The sequence below is a fragment of the Salarias fasciatus genome, chromosome 20, assembly GCF_902148845.1.
Source record: "Salarias fasciatus chromosome 20, fSalaFa1.1, whole genome shotgun sequence".
Classification (NCBI taxonomy): domain Eukaryota; kingdom Metazoa; phylum Chordata; class Actinopteri; order Blenniiformes; family Blenniidae; genus Salarias; species Salarias fasciatus.
The window spans coordinates 29,948,488-29,967,002 of NC_043764.1; the positions used below are offsets into that span (position 1 = coordinate 29,948,488).

The 18,515-nt window shown below is 46.9% G+C and overlaps 2 protein-coding genes across 2 annotated transcripts in view; one reads left to right on the plus strand and one right to left on the minus strand.

Annotated features, from left to right (window-relative positions):
* Positions 1–18,515, plus strand: part of klhdc8b (kelch domain containing 8B) — a 190,508-nt gene that overhangs the window by 10,675 nt on the left and 161,318 nt on the right. The window lies entirely within an intron of this gene.
* LOC115407468 (homeodomain-interacting protein kinase 2-like) lies at positions 1,759–5,774 on the minus strand. The gene is made up of 10 exons (XM_030117814.1): positions 5,762–5,774; positions 4,803–4,972; positions 4,496–4,687; positions 4,194–4,375; positions 3,968–4,091; positions 3,578–3,670; positions 3,263–3,432; positions 2,670–3,182; positions 2,209–2,589; positions 1,759–2,128 (listed from the first exon to the last, which is right to left on the minus strand). Exons 1-10 carry the CDS (start codon positions 5,772–5,774, stop codon positions 1,759–1,761), a joined length of 2,208 nt encoding a protein of 735 aa, XP_029973674.1.

An 18,515-nucleotide genomic window follows, 5' to 3' on the forward strand; every position in this document is an offset into this window, starting at 1 on the left:
GGTAACGAATCGGTACTCGGTATCGGCCGAGACCCATCGTAAAAGTATCGGAATCGGTATCGGGAGGCAAAAAATGGTATCAGAATATCTCTAATGCGGAGAACATGAAAACTCCACACAGAAGGCCCCAGCTGGTATTTGAACCCAGGACATTCTCGCTGTGAGGCGAAAGCACCAACCACTGCACGTCCTCAATGTGAAGAAGCTTAAATATGCTCAAGTCAGAGGAGAACCAAGTGAGATCAATCACCAGTCTGAAACAACACACTCAGAATTTTATAATGCTATTTTTTATTTTATCATTGAGCAAACAAATGAAAGGAGTGAAAAGGAAAAACATGGAGGCTTGACTCCTCATCTTGAGGATGGAGGCAGCATTTGAAGGTGGTCCTCATCCTTCTGGAAGCTCTGCGGATTCTCTTTGTCATTTTCCTAAAGCAAATTTTTCAGGGAGCAGAGTCCTTTAAAACCTCTGTGGTCTCCAGACCCTCTGGGGGCCTTGGAGGCCTCGCTCTCCTCGGGGGCCTCGCTCTCCTCGGGGGCCTCGCTCTCCTCGGGGGCCTCGCTCTCCTCGGGGGAATCGCTCTCCTCGGGGGAATCGCTCTCCTTGAGGTCCTTGCTGACCTCGGGGACCTTGACCTTGCTGACCTCGGGGACCTTGACCTTGTTGACCTCGCGGACCTTGACCTTGTTGACCTCGGGGACCTTGACCTTGTTGACCTCGGGGACCTTGACCTTGCTGACCGCGGGGTCCTTGACCTTGCTGGCGTCGCGAACCTTGACTTTGCTGACCTCGGGGTTCATACTGACCTCCGGAACCTTGACCTTGCTGGCCTCGGGGACCTTGACCTTGCTGACCTCGGGGACCTTGACCTTGCTGGCGTCGCGAACCTTGACTTTGCTGACCTCGGGGTTCATGCTGACCTCGGGGACCATGACCTTGTTGACCTCGGGGACCTTGACCTTGCTGACCTCGGGGACCTTGACCTTGCTGGCCTCGGGAACCTTGACTTTGCTGACCTCGGGGTTCATGCTGACCTCGGGGTCCTTGACCTTGCTGACGTCGGGGACTTTGACCTTGCTCACCTCGGGGTCCTGGCTGACCTCGGGGACCTTGACCTTGCTGACCTCGGGGTCCTGGCTGACCTCGGGGTCCTTGACCTTGCTGACCTTGGGGTCCTTGAACTTGCTGACATCGCAGTCCTTGACCTTGCTGACCTCGGAGTCCTTGACCTTGCTGACCCCGGGGACTTTGCTGACCTCTGGGTCCTGGCTGACCTCGGGGACCTTGACCTTGTTGACCTCGCGGACCTTGACCTTGTTGACCTCGGGGACCTTGACCTTGCTGACCGCGGGGTCCTTGACCTTGCTGGCGTCGCGAACCTTGACCTTGTTGACCTCGGGGACCATGACCTTGTTGACCTCGGGGACCTTGACCTTGCTGACCTCGGGGTCCTTGCTGACCTCGGAGTCCTTGACCTTGCTGACCCCGGGGACTTTGCTGACCTCTGGGTCCTTGCTGACCTCGGGGGGCCTCACTCCTCTCTGAGGCCAAACACAGTTCCAGGGCTGCACGCATTTCTTTAAATTTGTACATCCCTGGATATCCAGGGTTGGTTTCGTCGTCTTCTGGGTCCTCCTCTGAACAGACTTTCGTTTTCTGCCTGGAGGTGCTGAGGCTGGAGGAAGAATAACAGTTAATGATTCTGTCAGAAACAACACAACAACCTTCATAAGTGAGACACAAACAGCCACTCACTACTGTCTGCAGCCGGGGTCCTTCCTCAGGTGGGACGTGGTGATGAAGCTCTCCTCGGGAGCCTCCCAGATCTCAGGGGCCTCGCTGACCTTGGGGTCCTTGCTGACAACGGGGGCCTCCCTGACCTTGGAGGCCTCCCTGACCTTAGGGGCCTCACTGACCTTGGGGGCCTCGCTGACAATGGGGGTCTCGCTGACCTCGGGGGTCTCGCTGATCTTGGGGTTCTCACTTCTGTCTGTGGCCAGACACAGTTCCAGGGCTGCACACATTTCTGTAAATTTGTACATCCCTGGATATGCAGGGTCGGTCTCGTCGTCTTCTGGATCCTCCTCTGAACAGACTTTAGTTTTCTGCCTGGAGGTGCTGAGGCTGGAGGAAGAATAACAGTTAATGATTCTGTCAGAAACAACACAACAACCTTCATAAGTGAGACACAAACAGCCACTCACTACTGTCTGCAGCCGGGGTCCTTCCTCAGGTGGGACGTTGTGGTGAAGCTCTCCTCGGGAGCCTCACAGATCTCAGTGGCCTCGCTGACCTTGAGGTCCTCGCTGACCTCAGGGGTCTCGCTGACCTTGGGGGTCTCGCTGACCGTGGGGTCCTCGCTGACAACGGGGGCCTCCCTGACCTTGGGGGCCTCGCTGACATTGGGGGTCTTGCAGACCTCGGGAGTCTCGCTGACCTCAGGGTTCTCACTTCTCTCTGGGGCCAAACACAGTTCCAGGGCTGCACGCATTTCTGTAAATTTGTACATCCCTGGATATGCAGAGTTGGTCTTGTACTCGTCCGGATCCTCCTCTGAGCAGACTTTAGTTTTCTGCCTGGAGGTGCTGGAGGAAGAATAACAGTTAATGATTCTGTCAGAAACAACACAACAACCTTCATAAGTGAGACACAAACAGCCACTCACTACTGTCTGCAGCCGGGGTCCTTCCTCAGGTGGGACGTTGTGCAAAAGCTCTCCACGGGAGCCTCACAGATCTCGGGGTCCTCGCTGACCTTGGGGTCCTCGCTGACCTTGGGGTCCTCGCTGACCTTGGGGTCCTCGCTGACCTTGGGGTCCTCGCTGACAATGGGGGCCTCCCTGACCTTGGGGGCCTCACTGACCGTGGGGGCCTCGCTGACCTCGGGAACCTCGCTGACCTTGTGGGCCTCGCTGACCTTGTGGGCCTCGCTGACCTTGGGGTCCTCGCTGACCTTGTGGGCCTCGCTGACCTTGGGGTCCTCGCTGACCTCGGGGTCCTTGATAACCTCAGGGGCTTCACTGACCTCGGGTTTTTCACTTCCCTCTGGGGCCAAACACAGTTCCAGGGCTGCACGCATTTCTGCAAAATTGTACATCCCTGGATATTCAGGGTTGGTCTCGTCCTCATCTGGATCCTCCTCTGAGCAGACTTTCATTTTCTGCCTGGAGGTGCTGAGGCTGGAGGAAGAATAACAGTTAATGATTCTGTCAGAAACAACACAACAACCTTCATAAGTGAGACACAAACAGCCACTCACTACTGTCTGCAGCCGGGGTCCTTCCTCAGGTGGGACATGGTGACGAAGGTTTGCTGCAGAGCTTCATCAGGGGTGAACCTCTGATCCCCATCCACCTGCAGCATCCCCCTCAGGAGCTCCACAAACTCTTTCCTGTCTGCCAGCTCAGACTCCTCCTTGTGTGGACGGATCTGGATTTGGAAACACAGTCATATCAGTGGAATTTCTTCTCTTTACAGAATTTTGATCATTAAACCTTTGGAGGTTTTGATGATGGAGCAGTTTGTTAAAGTCAAAGCAGTGATGGACTCAAACTCCACAGCAGAGAAGACTTACATGGACCAGGTCGTCCAGGCTCTTGGGCCGCTTGGAGGAGACAGGCCTCAGTTCTGGCTCGATGTTGGTCACCTCCTCGAATTCTTCTGGTGTCTGAAGTGAAATAGTCAGCATAACTGTTTTAGAAAACTTCAAGGAAAACGATCAGAGCAGCTTCAGTCAAAGAGTACAGGTTAATTTACCCTCAGTCTCCATTGTTGTCCCTTCGCAGCCCTGTCCCTGATGAAAAACAAATGGGAACGCAGCCCGGCCCGGAGCTGGTGGTCTTTGGGTTGGCCCACAATCTGTACCATGTGACTCACCTGCAAACACAAACCACACACACATAAACTGATTGTCTTCACAAGGTTTTCACCTGGTTCTGGAAACGTGCAGAGGAAGCAGACCTACCGACTGATAATCGCAGTAACAGGGAAGCAGGTTCGCAGCCAGGTAGAGGAAGGCCAGGACCAGGCCCACCCCCCACATATCGATGGCCTCAGTGAATGGCAGGCCAAGCCAAACCTCTGGAGCCCTGAGGAGGAAAGACAGGAGTTAATGTGTGAAATGAGCTGGTTACCTGTGAGGAGTCACATGTAGTGTGGATTAAAGAAGGATTTCTTCAGGGTGAACATACCTGTATCCTACTGGCTGAAGCCACTGTCCCGCCCTGGCCGTGTGGGCTGGTACAGCCAGCCCAAAGTCGATGAGCTTCACCTTTAAAGGTTGGCTCACCGAGTTGACCAGCATGATGTTGTCTGGTTTGATGTCGGTGTGCAGCATTCCGACGCGCCGCAGGGCGTTCAAGGCCACCAGGAGCTGCACAGAAAAAGCATGAGAGGTCAGGGTTGTGATGCTGTGAAGGTGAGGACTCGCTGTCCTCCACTGATCATTGGTAAATGTGCAGAGTGAGAGATTATTTGGTCAAACTTTACAAACCTGCTTGGCGATTGGACGGATTTGATGTAACTCCAGTGGAGCCCACTTTCGTGTCTGCATCCACTGGAACAGATCCATGTCCATCATTTCAAATGCCATGCAGTGCTGCCCCATGCACTCGAAATGCTCATAGAATCTGACCACGTTATCGAGGTCAGGATTCAGGAAGCCGATGATCTTTAAGGCTTTCAGCTGGGGAGGAAAGAGGAAGATGTCATGTCAGTGAGTCTAACAAATAAGAGCAGATTTTGGTTCATATTCTGCAGTGGGAGAGTAATGGAAATATCTCCAGAGGTGTAAAATCTACCTCGCTCCTGATGTCCTGAGCCTGATCCTGCTTCAGCACCTTCACGGCCACCTCCTTCTTGTCATCCAGCTTCTGGCACTTCACCACCTTGCCAAAGCAGCCCTCTCCAATGGTGTTGGTGATGAGATAGGCGGTGGTGGAGCTGTGGAGGAGCTCTCCTGGACTCAGATCTGGTTCCGTGAAGACAGAGAGTGTGTTCAGTGTGTGAGAAGCACCATCCATTCAACAGAAACCATAAACCCTCTAAATTCAACAGCATGCAATAAAACTGATGTGAATATGAAGACGGAATTGATCAGAAAGGTGTGAGATGAGCCACTCTCCGTGACATTAACACAGGTGACCCGGCTGACCCCAGCTTCACTTTAACATCCATTCTTCCTGGTTTGTGAGATGCAAAGTTATGAAAACATCCTTAAATCAGGAAAACAAAAACAAGTTCTGAAGAAAAATAAACTCAATTCAATGTCTTATGACTTCTGAGCTGCTCCAAGCTGCAGAACATCCTGAATACTTCATTCCACATCAAGTTATTTGTGCCCTGACATGAACAAAATGTTGAATATTATCAAACTTAACATATTATGGAATAAGATATGAACGTTTCACTGTAGCACCATGTTGTGGGGTCAGGTGTTTACAGCTGTGTGTTCTGGATTGACTGGTTTTACCAAATGGCTCCACAGTCTTCAGACCACAGTCTGTGTTTTAAATTTTCTCACCTGGAGAACCAGAAGCTTCCCAGCACTGTGGTGCTAACATGTCTGTCGCTATGTCTGCTGTCGTTGTGGAAATATTCGTTGAAATGGCCACTCGTGTCGCACTCCAGAAAACTGTGTCCGCACTGAGAAACCCTCGAACGATAATGTGGGACATGCTGGAACCTCCTGATGCATTTGCTCTGATGATGTCAAGAGCCAGGTTGCCTAGCAACATGATGCCATTGATGTCAGGCTCACTCTGGACGGTCATGTGACAACGGAAATTTACCGGATAAACAGTATATTCATGGTTGAAATAATTTGTATATTTGTATTGTTTTGTTTGCACTCATTCATCAGTTTGTGCAACAATTTAAATTTTCAATAAACATACAAAAAGAAACCAGAAGTCTCAGTCATAATAATGTAATAATTTAATACATTAAATAAATGTAAAAAATTTAAATAAAGAAATAGTTTAATAGACAAAAGTTGATCAGTCTACAGCTTCTGTGTTGAGGCCTGTTCCTGTTTGGCCTGTTTAAAGGATGTTTGGACCACAGAGTGTATTTATTTGTTGTGAAATGTCCAGAGTCCAAGTAAAAAGCAGAAACACGACACACTCAGGTGATGTACATTTACCTGGGAGAGGAGTGAAGTCCAGGAGCCATCCCAGCAGCTGCAGGAAGAGAGTTCGGAGTGCTTCACTCCTCCAAAGCCTCGGGTCCAGTCCCTGCTGTCTTCACGTGCGCGCCCTGGATCAGTTCACCTCGGGTGTATCGGGGACTACATGAGCAAACTCTGCAGGTCCCAGATGGTTTTGGTAACCAGCCTGACACGTGAGGCCCATGCAGACTGACCACATGGGTCCTCCAGTTAATTAAGCTCAGACCGGCCCGCCCACGGCCGGTCAACTTCTCCCAATGCATTTATGAAATGTCCAGACGCATTTTGCAAATTCCACAGACACACTATGTACCGTTAGAAAGCTTAAATTCTCATGAATCCGTGGGTATAAAGCACTTTCAGATGTGATTACCACAGCGGGTAATATAAACACATTTGTCCAATAGGGCTGGGTTTAAAAAATTGATTAATCGATTTTGAATTGATTCTCCTTTTAATAGCCCTGTATCGATTCATAAAACCCTTGAATCGATCTATTTAATGCGTCTTTTTCCCCCACAGTGTCATGTGACTTCTCGCGTGACGAGATCTCGCGTGACTAGTCCATAGCGGTACAAAGCATCATGGCGGAGGCGCTGAAAGCGCCGGACCTGCCAACCTGTATGCATTTTGCGTAGCAGGTACTTAATTTCACATCAAAATACGCCGGTACGCTCCGTCTCATTAAACTACGCAAAAAGCTGAAGACATCTGTGAGCGCTGTTAGAAATGTGGACGTGCAATACTCATGTTGACAACACGGTGCAGCAGTGTAGTGGTGCAGTTTCAACCAATCTTCATTGAGTAGTGGAGAATAACGGGTCTGCCGAACCCACAGCGTCAGCCCGCTGTCTCCTGTCCTCCACCCGCAGCAGCTGGCGGTTAAAACGCTAAAATGGTGTGTGTGTCTGTGTGTGTATGCACGCGTGAGTGTACGTGTGTGTCTTTTGGCAAATATGTACTGTTAACGTTAGTTTTACGTTGAAAATATGATGTCATAACAGGGAAATAAGCACCAAAAGTTTTTTTTTTTCCTGTCGACATGAGCGCGAGCTGCGTGTGTGTGTGTGTGTGTGTGTGTGTGTGTGTGTGTGTGTGTGTGTATGTGTCTGTCTGTGTCTGTGTCTGTGTCTGTGTCTGTGTCTGTCTGTGTGTGTGTGTGTGTGTGTGTGTGTGTGTGCGTGTGCATGCTAAGCTAGCCAAGTGCTACTCTCAAAATTTCACCAAAGTTGGCAGATCTGAAGCACCAACAAAAAAGAGGCAGATGTCTGGAAATACTCAGAATTTCATTTTGACCCCACAGGTAATGCGCGTACGACAGTAGCTCAGTTGGTAGAGCAGGTCGTCTTATAACCGGAAGGTTATCCCCGCTCCCGCAGGCGTAACACTGTCGTTGTGTCCTTGGGCAAGACACTTATCCCCCTTGCCCAGTATGAAAGTTGTGTGAGTGAATGGTTGGTGGTGGTCGGAGGGGCCGATGGTGCAGATTTGGCAGCCTCGCTTCCGTCAGTCTGCCCCAGGGCAGCTGTGGCTACAGTAGTAGCTTACCACCACCCAGTATGGTGTGAATGAATAATGCAATGTAAAGTGTCTTTGAGTGTCCTGAAAAGCGCTATATAAAACCAATGCATTATTATTATTATTATTTATGAAATTAAAGGGGCGTGGCTTGGTAGGTCACTAAAACAGAGGGAGAGCGGAACCTCGAGACGTTGGATTAAAGAAACCTCTCTTTCTTTCAAAACTCCGGACATGAGCTTTCACTGAAAAAAAAAAAAAAAAAAAATCGTCAAATAATTGAATTGAATCGAAAATCAGGAATCGAATCGAATTCGGAAATTCAAATCCATACCCAGCCCTATTGTCCAACAAACAGCAAATAAAGTAAACAGCGCAACTCAACTTTGGAGGCTCATAACTGATCACAGATGATCCATAATCCAGATAATCCAGCAAAAACTGCCACAGTCCAAATGTATGCATCCAGACAAAGCTAGAAAGTATAGCCTTTTGTCCAAAACATGTCTTGAAATAAGCAAATAATCCAGAATTAGACGCGCCGCCACGCGCGCACGCGGCGCATCTGTCCGCGTGCGCGTCCGATAATAATCCATATTTTTATCAGATACTTTCATCCAGACCTCTCTCACTCGCACTGAGGATATCCAATATGGCGACTGAACGGTTTCCGTTGCTTATTCATCATATTTCAACCAATCAAGTGACTCATCGCTGTCTCCGATGGCTAACCAGCCAACCGCTGCCGAGACTGATGGACCTCGTCATTGGTCGTCATCACTCGTCATCAATGGATTCTGAGCCAATCACGTCGGTAGAAACGTTTGACTGACAGGGCTGGTAGCCAATGAGCTTGCTGAATGGCTGGCTGGCCCGCGAGCGGGGTTTTGTGACTTCTCAGATATCTGCTGAGGGATGCACCTGCTGTCTATCCCTGCTCCTCTCAATCTGAGGGCCTTATCCCACCCTGAAGCCTGTCTGAAGTGATTTTTTTGAGTCATTTATGAGTTTTTGGAGTGAAAATAATGTAAAAATGGGCCAAAAACCAGCATATACCATTGTACAGAGGGCATCCAGAGGGTATACAGAGGATGTCCAAAATTGACCCCGCCGGGGCATAGCAGTACAAATACATGTGTGAAACACTCATTTCTTGTATTACTGCTCTGACATTTTGACCTGAACTATGTAAGACCCCAGGCTTTAGCAAAATTGTGTTTTCAAGCTCTTTCAGTGCTTCCACACTTATTTCCAGGTGTTTTATGAGGGAAAAAATTCAGGCGAGAATGAAATTCATCCTAATTCAGTGTGCTGCAACATAAATAAATCTGTGCCAGTAGCACCTAGAGTAATTCTGACTGCACTGGGTGAAAATACAGGTTGTCAGCTTTCAAATGAGACCCCAACCATGCATGTACTCCAAACAGTTCAAGAACAGCATTCAGTTTACTTTGGGTACGTCTTTAGTTGAACTTTTAGGCGAAAATGGCCCTGAGCTCAAAGGGTTAAGGAAACAGAGGTGTGAAACACGAGGAGCTACTTAAATCTGCAAAATCAACTTCACTGGTGTGTTTCTGGTGATGTGGGATGAGAAACCATTAAAGCTATCAGCAGTGGAGCAGTAAACTTCTGGTTTTTCTAATCTGGTAAAAAGTGAGACTGGAGGTAGAATGTGGATTTGGTCCAGCATTTGGAACTTTGCTGATCACTCTTTCATTTTCTGCAGAACTCCTTTTCGTTGTGAGCAGCATCTGGTGCTCCAGAGGTCTGGACGACCTGTCACGTTTGACGGCTTGGCCACGCCCCTTGTGTCCGTCACCAGCAGGGACGCATCTAACTCCTCCAGGGCGCCGGTGGCCCCGGCCCGGGGGGTGGAGGGGTTCCTTAATCCAGAGCAGCATGAAGGTCATCAGCCTGACTGTTTAGAGTGGAGGGAGACCAGTGAAGAAGAGTCTGTCCTGGCTGCAGCGCCCCCTGGCAGCAGTGCTCAGTAATGCAGCACTTGCTGTGCTGGATTGATTCAGAGGACACGCTCTGAAACGCCACGATGCGTGAAATGAATCCTGTACAGCTCAGAGCATTTGCCAAGATTGAAATCAAATCTCGTTGTTGTTTTGAGATGTACAAAAAAATTATTACACGGTGAAGCGATTTCCAAGCTGAACTTGTGTCATCTTCATGTATCTCCGCTGCTTCGTACACAGAGAGCAGGTGACGCCACCATGTGGACGGCAACATGAAGTCCTGTTTTTATGAACATTCCCAACCAAAGTATGGAACTCAGCAACTTGTACTTGATTCTTTGGAGAGTGTGTCAATATCAGCATAACTCTGAGGATGTTTCCTCACATAGAGGTAGAACAGTGAAACCACTAATAGAAAAAATCCTTCAGAGTGTCTTCAGTTTTCCTTTAATTCAAAATGCTCCATTAGTGATTTCATTGAGAGTTGAATGAATGTTTTGTATGTGGTGTGAAATCCTCCAAGAGAAGCTGTGACAGGTGTTTATAATGAACATAAATGCTCATCTTGAGCTGTTGGACGGTTTGGAGAAGCTTGCAGGTCATGTGATCCCAAAGTGCAGCTGATCTGTCAGAGAGAGAGCAGAGAGGCTTCTGGGGAGGTAAACACACCGATTCAATGTTTTTGGCCGTGTGTTCTGCTGGGTTCAGTGACGAGGTTGGAAAAGCCGTGTACCAGTCTGTACCACAGACAGAGACTGACAGTTCTGACAGAGGTACAGTATATTTCTCTCTGGTCTCCTGTGATGCTGGGCTTCAAACCCTGGCCGTGATGTAAAGTTGTTTATTTTTGGCAAAATAAATATTCATGAATTTATGCCATGATTTACACACTATATTGTTAAATGTGCATGTTTCTGCCATATATGACTAATTGGGATTCATCAGCACCCATTACTTACTGAAGTTCATACGACTCATGTAATGACACACACTCTATATTTCACCCATAATACAGAATTTAAAACCTTTTCTACACGCTGATGATAAATGAGGCTCCAGGTTTCCAGCTGTTTGTACGTTGAGGAGCTTCACATCACATCTGTATGAGGATACCTGTCAGAATGAATCATGTTTGTCAGTTTGTTGCTGCCACGTTGAGTCTGGGTCTGATTTCTCAGGTGAAGGCAGATTCTCTCCCAGCAGTCTGAAGCGACAGCAGCTCAACAGAGAAAGTTTCAGAGCGGTTTGTTTGGAGACAGCGACTGAACACGTGTTCGTCACTGTACAGACTGAGCAGTCTGGGGTTTTCCAGGTCTTGATTCGGGCCCTGCCTGGTCTCGGCCTGATGTCTTCGGGGTGTTGCTATGAGCCTGAAGGGTGCTATGAGGGTGAAGGTCCTGTCTTCAGTCAGGAAGTACTTCTTGTACTTATTGCCTTTCAAAACAGAAGCTCTCTGGGGTTTCATGCTGAGTCTCGTCTGGTTCGAATTATTTTCTAGTTTTACTTTAATATATAAGCTGGTTCATGTTAACTTCACATGATGCTCAGCATCAAACTAATGACGAGTCACTAAACCTAAAATGTACCAGTTCAGGATGAGGCTTGGATGTTTGAATGGAACAAATATTCAGTCAGTCGCTTTTGTCTTCATACATGTGTTCAGTGAAAATGCAGACAGCCTGAAGAATAAAAAACATAAGTTAATATCTTATCTTCTAAAGCAAAGTTCGAAAAGAAGAGTTTTCTTGAATAAAACATTTGATGCCAGATAGCAGACGACAGGCAGAGCTGTTGTTACTGAGGCTCCAAACAAAACCTCTGTTCCACTGAAATAATGTTTTCTTGTCAGATGAAGCTGTGAAGCTTTGTGCTGCATGTTTCTAAAGGACAGTTGTATTTCCTGAGACTCAGAATGGATGTAGTTTCTTAAAGATCTGAACATTTCAAGTATGAAACAACCGAAAAAGGAAGACTGATTAAAAAAGACTGGATGGGCAAATCTGCTTCGTGACGTTAAGAGTTTAAAGAAATGAGGCAGGCTGTTAGAAAGGATTTAAAAACATCAAGAAGTGAAGAGGCCTTATTTCCAGCAACAAACTGTCCCACGATTAAAACAAGTGAAAATGTTTATTATGGTGAGTTTGAAGAACTCCAACTCCTGAAATGGTTGTCCAGTTTCCTCAAAGGCAAAAAAGAAGAAAAGCAGGCAAATTAAATATTGAATTGACTCCTGAAAAATCTCAACACCGTGCCCCTCAGTCTTTTGGGGAATTGTTCCTGAAATTAAAATACCTCGACTGCCTCTCTTTGCAGCTGTGATAAACATACAGTCTGGTCAGAACTCTGCAGGAAAGAGAGGCTAATGTTGACTTCAGACTGCTCATTCATCCCTGAATACCCGGATACGAGTTTCTGCTCATGTTGTTTACAGCGAGCGTCTGATGTTAACGTCAAAACTGACAGAGACAAAACTAACTTCATGATCATCATCTTGCTGTCACACCACGGTCATCAATACTGGTGTTACAGTAACATCTGACTTTATAATGCATCTTTAACCAAATCTAAAAATGACTCGATGCTTTGTGGACTTTCAGATGCTGAGATGTAAGTCAGTGATTTTCTAACTTTGTTCTTGTGATCGGGACACACGTCTTAACAGTATTTCAGTCTCTACTTCTAATATAAAGAACTCAATCTTTATTTTACTTGTTTAAATTGAACGTGGAGGCCAGCTGAATCACGTTATTGCCTTCTATATTTAGCCTTACAGAGATTACAATGCTCAGCTCTCTTGTTCCTGTCCTTGTTTTCCTCCTTGTTCTCCATCTTGTTCTCGCCTCTCAGTATTATTGGACATTTTCTACCACGATTCAGATTTGTCAACACAGCTGAGCCAGATAGTGTTGAATCCCACCCATCTGTCTTGTTTTTTGTTGCATATTTACATGTTTCCCACTCCTTCCTCCAGCTCGTCCTTCTTTTAGTCTTATCACCCGCCCTCGCTGCTTCTCTCTGTGTTTACTCTCTCTTTTCCCACCGTCCACGCCCCCCGTCCCCCGCAGCTTCGGCGTCTTAATTCGGCCTCACATCTTATCTATTTAAGGAAGAAAGCAGCGTCTGCTGGGAGTGGTGGGGGGGTTGGGTTTTTAGCTGAATGGCACAGCGAGTCCCCAGATGCCCCGCTGAGGCTCCTGCTGCAGAGGAAGGCAGGAAGTGGAGAGGGTGATGCACGCTGACAGATAAACAGATGTGGACGGCGCTGCGGAGAGAAGAGGAGGGGAGGAGGAGTGTCCGGAGGAGGCTGGAGGGGGAAGCTCCACCTTCTGCGTCCAGCTGTGACCGCCCGTTGATGTTTGTGTGCCGCCGTGACTCAGGGATGCTGGAGCAGCAGGAAGCAGCGCCGGACGCCCCCCCACCCCCCCACCCTGGAGGCCTGCTCCTCCTGAACGAGGCAGTGCAACCAGCCTGTGTTCTCTTAACTGTTCTCATCAAGTTGATGGCGCCCTGCAGAGTTTCTCACACCAGACAGGAAGTGGCGTCTTGTCGGCGTTGGGACGAGCGAGCCCCGTTTTCTTTCTCTCTCACAGATAGAAGCTCCTCAGGGAGACTTCACACCAGAGCAGAGGCTGTCGGGTCAAACACCACATATACATGGAGGCATCGCGGCACCAAGAAGGCCATGGATGTTTAAAATGAGCTCTGTGACGGAGGTTTGGGTCGGTTATGGATTTAGGATCCAGTGATTTTTGATTGATCGTTTATTGGCAAGTCCTCATCAGCTGCCGTCCACTGAGACTCGTTTTTGACCGAGTTTGACGCAAATAAACAGTGAAGATAAAACGAATAAAAGATCTCGTGCAGAAAGGAAAATCTGAATTAGACGCCAATGAGAGGTAATTCCAGAATAAACTGGTGCTCTAATGCAGTCACAAACTCACCTCCAGGGGGCGGTGCAGTCTGCACAACACACCTCCGTCATGAAACCTGATTCAGAGAGGAACCGCACCGCAACCCTTCAGAGAACCTTCCAGAAAAAACTCTTCAACAGTGAATCTTTATGCAGACTTATTTGAACTTCGTCTGAATTTGTTCTTTGAAATTATGTAAAAAAACAGCAAGTCACCCGTCTATCGTCAGTTTTAATGAGATGTATCATGTAACAGTTAGTGCTGGCAAATGTTGATTTCCCTGGGTGTAATGACAACCGCCACTGGCACGTTGTCCCTGGAATGAGCTGCAGAATAATAATGTTTGGACTGCGAGCTGGCAGAGGAAGGAAGAAGAGAAGTCCTGGCTCTGGCTCGGTTCATGAAGATCTCTGGTGGTTGCGTTGCTTTGCCTGGTTCTCTCTTTCTTTATATTTATTTATTCTACAGTAATCTGGTGAAACACGGTTTCAAATCGATCTCCCTTGAAAAATGAAGATCAGATTTTTTGCTCTTTGGTAAGATGATAAACGAAATGTCAACTTTTAAGTTTAATGAGTTTTTCATACAGAGAAAAAAACAACAGGTACATTTATGAACGGCCTTCGAGCTAAAACAGTAACTTTATCCCAGCTGTTCATAGAAGGGTTTTAGTTCTGTACTTATTGTTTCACTGTTTTCTTTTTAACACTCCGCTTAAACACTGATCTTTCACCAGAAATAAAACTAGATGAACCTCCCTGTTTTCACATATTCAGTGGTTTTTATTAAATTACTCAGTTGAAAACAGGTCTTTCTTCCTTCATTCCTCCCTTTAAATGCCTCTTTTCCTCCTCTGCCTGCTGCTCAGGTTCTCCCTGACTACGACCTCAAGGTGGAGTTTCTTTCTGTCAGAGGTCGTGACCTCTCTGTTCGTCCAGGGTTTTTTTTCTGACTTGCAGTCGATGTGTTTGTCGGTGGTGATGGTGTCTGAGCTTTGCTTGATGTTGGAGCTTACAGGTGTAGCGTACTCCTCCAGGTTCAGAGAATCAAAGATGCTCCATGTTGGTCCCTGAGCACGACCCTTGACCCCCAGTCAGCTCTCTGCGATGGGGCCGTCTCCTTCTGGAAGCGGTTTGGGTGATTTTGGAAACAGGAAGTGGAAGATGAGTTGGTAGAGGTGTGGTCCTGCTGGACTCTGGCCGGTGTCTTGATCAAGCTTTCGGTCAGCTGCTCTCTGATTGGCTCTCCGGTATCGACGGCCGGCGGTCCTGTGTTCAGTGAACCGTGTTGCTTTATTCAGTCACACTTTGCATCGGTGCTTCACTGCAGCCGACAGCCTTCCTCTTCACTGAATCCGTTCCGTCCTCCTTTGCTGCTTCACAACATGCTGCACGCCGGCGACGGCAGTGCAGAGTGAGAGAGAGCAGTGTGACCGATGGACGGCGGCTCCGCTGACTCAAACTCTCAGGCTTCGATCTGTCTGGTCTTTCTTCCCAAGGTCAGGATTACCGCAACAGATTTTTTTTTTTTTTTTTTTTTAATTTACAGCCGTTCTCAGAAGCTTTTCCTGATCCAGATCTGGCCTGTTCTCCATCTCATCTCCCAGCACAGCTCCTTACAATAACATTTTTCTTGATCTATTTTATGATTTCCTCTGCTCACTGCAGGAATGTGCTTTCCTCTTTTTATTTTCTTCCCGTGTCTTTCAGTGTTTACATTTCAGAATTGAGTTTTTCGGTCACTGAAGTCTGTCTGAACTCGTGAGAAGTGGAGGCAGACACGCTCAGAAAGAGAACTTCACATGTGACGTCAGGTGCAGCTTTCGCTCCCTCTTATCTGCAGAACGGCACGTCGCTTCATATTTACTGCAGGCCGAGGCAGTTAAGGTGAATAAATAATAAAAGCCTGCCCATCAGCACGAGGCATTCCAGTTCTACTCAGCAGAGAGGTAGAGCTAAATGTGTACGTGGGGCTATGAATAATGTGAATATCATGAATTCAGATGGAAGGGTTTCAGTCTGGACCCTCAGCCGTGTTTTTTCACTGCAGGAATTGTAATTTCCACAGCTGCAGGAGAAAGACGCTGCAGCCTCCAACCCAAGGGATTCAAGGGAAAAGTAGAGCCCACCCTGTTCCAATTAAACCAGTCAAGCATTGGTATTATCTGTGCGTGCGTGCATTCGTGCGTGTGTGTGTGTGATCTGCGACCTCAGCCTTGCTGTAGATTACACTTGGAGCTGGCATTACCATGTAAACAGATGGACTGAAAGCACGGCAGGCTGATGCTCGCAGTGTTTGGATGGTGCATTAAATCCAGCATCATCCTCACATTGATCCATCAGTGGGTCACGTCCAACACACACACACACACACTTTATTAAAGTCCTCATGGTCTTTATCTCAGTACAAGTAATGATACTTTAAAGAAAAAAAGACGACTAAACAGCGTACTGACTGATCACTGATCAGCATATAGATTTTTCTGTCTGGAACTGAAGTGAGGATCAGTAAAAGACGACTTCATCAAAAATCACTGTGAATTTAATTTGTTATGTTTTATTTTTAAGGATATTTACACTTTTTTAAAGGCAACAGGAAGTTTTGGCGTGGAGCTTTACTGTGTTTTTAGTGTTTGTTGCTGAGAAATTGTGAGAACAAGTGAAAGTTTCATTGAATCGTTGCGATTTCCCCCTTTTTCCACACGTATTCGGTGTTATTTTAGAAAATGAGTGAAGACTGAAAGTTAGTCCTCTGGCTCATGAACAAAAACACTGAAAATGGTCCTCTACATATAACCTTAACATGACAACCCAGACATTACCAGGACGACAATCAAAACAGGCTTTACTTATCCAGAAAGAGGTGCAACTGTTGGCACAAGATCCTATTGAATTATATTTATTGCAGCGATTTAAGACTTTAATCTCAGCCTTTAAGGAAAAAAATGGAGGAGATTCACATGAAAAGGTAACGTGAACAGAATTTCACAGCAAGTCCATAATGTAAAACAAAATAAAAACTTGTTATAAAAAGCATATTCCTCTGTCTCACTGGGAAAAGAACACATTCAGTGCTTTAACTAAACTGTAAAGAGAGGGAGAAGCTCAGTGTCGGTAATCCAACAGTCTCTACTTATGGCAGCTGAACTAGAAAATGGTGAGAAAGGTTAAGAGAAGGATTTTAAATTCTATTCTGGATTTGACAGGAAGCCAGTGAAGAAAAGCTCATATTGTTCGAATACGATCTCTCCTGCTGGTTCTTCTCAGAACTCTTGCTGCAGCATTTTGAACCAGTTGAGACTTTTTAGGCAGCTGTTCAGACACCCTGACAACAGGGAATTTCCACCTCCCTGCTCACTGTGAATGAGTTAACTTCCTGTACCAGTGTACCGCTGCAGCCACTCAGTAGACCTCAGTGAAGAGAGTACGTCGATTTGAAAGGGGCATTAGGACGGATATATTCCACATACTGTATTTAGCAGTTCCTGAACTGACTCAAAACCGGACCAAAAGGTTAAGTGTCGAGGAAACAACTTAACATTGTAGCTAAATAAGATGGTGAACAGCAGTCCTCCTCTGAGCTCTTTGACTCTGTGAGTTTCTTCAGCTCTACTGTTGTCAATATTACACACAGTCGTCTCCAAAAATGTGTCCAGGATGGACAAGGAATCGTTGTATTTCACACTGAGAGCCTCCTTCAGTGGCCTTAAAACATTTCACCGGATGATCGGTTTTCTCTTCAGTGCTGATTTTCTTGGGTTGATTTCTTCTGCTCAGTGGTGTGAGAAGACGCAGCAGGACGAGAAGAGACGGCATATCACTGTGTCACTCTGGAAATAGAGTAAATAACACTAGTTAAATGAAAATGGTTCGGTTTGTGCATCTCTGGATTCCTTCATACTTTGTATTTGTTCCATGATCATCTTTTGAAATAATGAAGTAACAGTGTGTTTCTTAGAGCAAATGTTTATCGGAGGCCAGAACCGTATTCGTGTTCAGTGTTAAATAACAAATGTGTTTTGCAAACAGATTTCAGTTATTTAACCTTTGAATCTTCTTGGATGTGTCGTTAAATCTTTCTGCATCTTGGAGATTTTATTTTTTGATGAAGTGCCTGAGTCCTCGGTGTCCGAGACCTTAGAAGTGGTCTTGAGATGGAGACTGGTGTCGAGTACTCCAACACTGTCCTCCACACATGTCCGCACCTCCTCACTCCTCCACCGGTCGATTCCTGAGCTTATTCCCAGACTGCTGTTGTGGGGTTTTTAAAAATGGCGTCAGTCTGACCACAGTCGCTGTCACAGCTCTGCTACTGACGTCACACTCTGGCCAATCAGTGGACAGCATCTGCCCACGTCACATTTTCACGCCACTTGGAGCCTCAGCCGAGCAGGGACCAGCAGGGACCATGAAAGAACCTAGAATGAGGGACTAAAATGTAAAGGAAACACACAGGAACCAGGGTCAAACTGGGTAAAGGGGCGAAGCAGGGACGAGTGGAAAAGTGCTATTTGTCTTTCGAAGTGCAGTTCCATCTTTGCAGGAACCCTGATATGAGTCTCAGTCAGTCTCATTAGAAAGGACAGCTGCTTCTGCCCCTAATGACAACCTAATATTTCAATACAACTTCTTCTGATTCATTTTTAATAGCGACCAGTCCTTTAGTGTTCAGAAAACCAGAAGACATCTGTAGCACATCAACAGAATGCTGCACTGGGAGATTCCTCTAGAAGACTGAAGCTCTGTTCACACTGCAGGCTGATGCCACTCAGGTCTGATACCAGACCTCGTTCATGTGTGGAACCAGGTCAAATGCATATCTGATATTTCTCAGTGCACTCTTGATCTGAATGGTTAAGTCTCATGTATGCATTGACGTGGGACTGACGTCACAAATCTGCACTGCAGGAAGCTGCGCTCTCATTGTACTCAGTCTCCTCCTTATTTCCCTCGT

Excerpts from the sequence above, each read along its gene's own strand:
- LOC115407468 (XM_030117814.1), bottom strand. Across the intron at positions 4,688-4,802 it reads CTCAGGACATCAGGAGCGAG|CTGAAAGCCTTAAAGATCAT; the intron begins GTAGATTTTACA and ends TTTCCTCCCCAG. Across the intron at positions 4,376-4,495 it reads TCCGTCCAATCGCCAAGCAG|CTCCTGGTGGCCTTGAACGC; the intron begins GTTTGTAAAGTT and ends TTTTCTGTGCAG.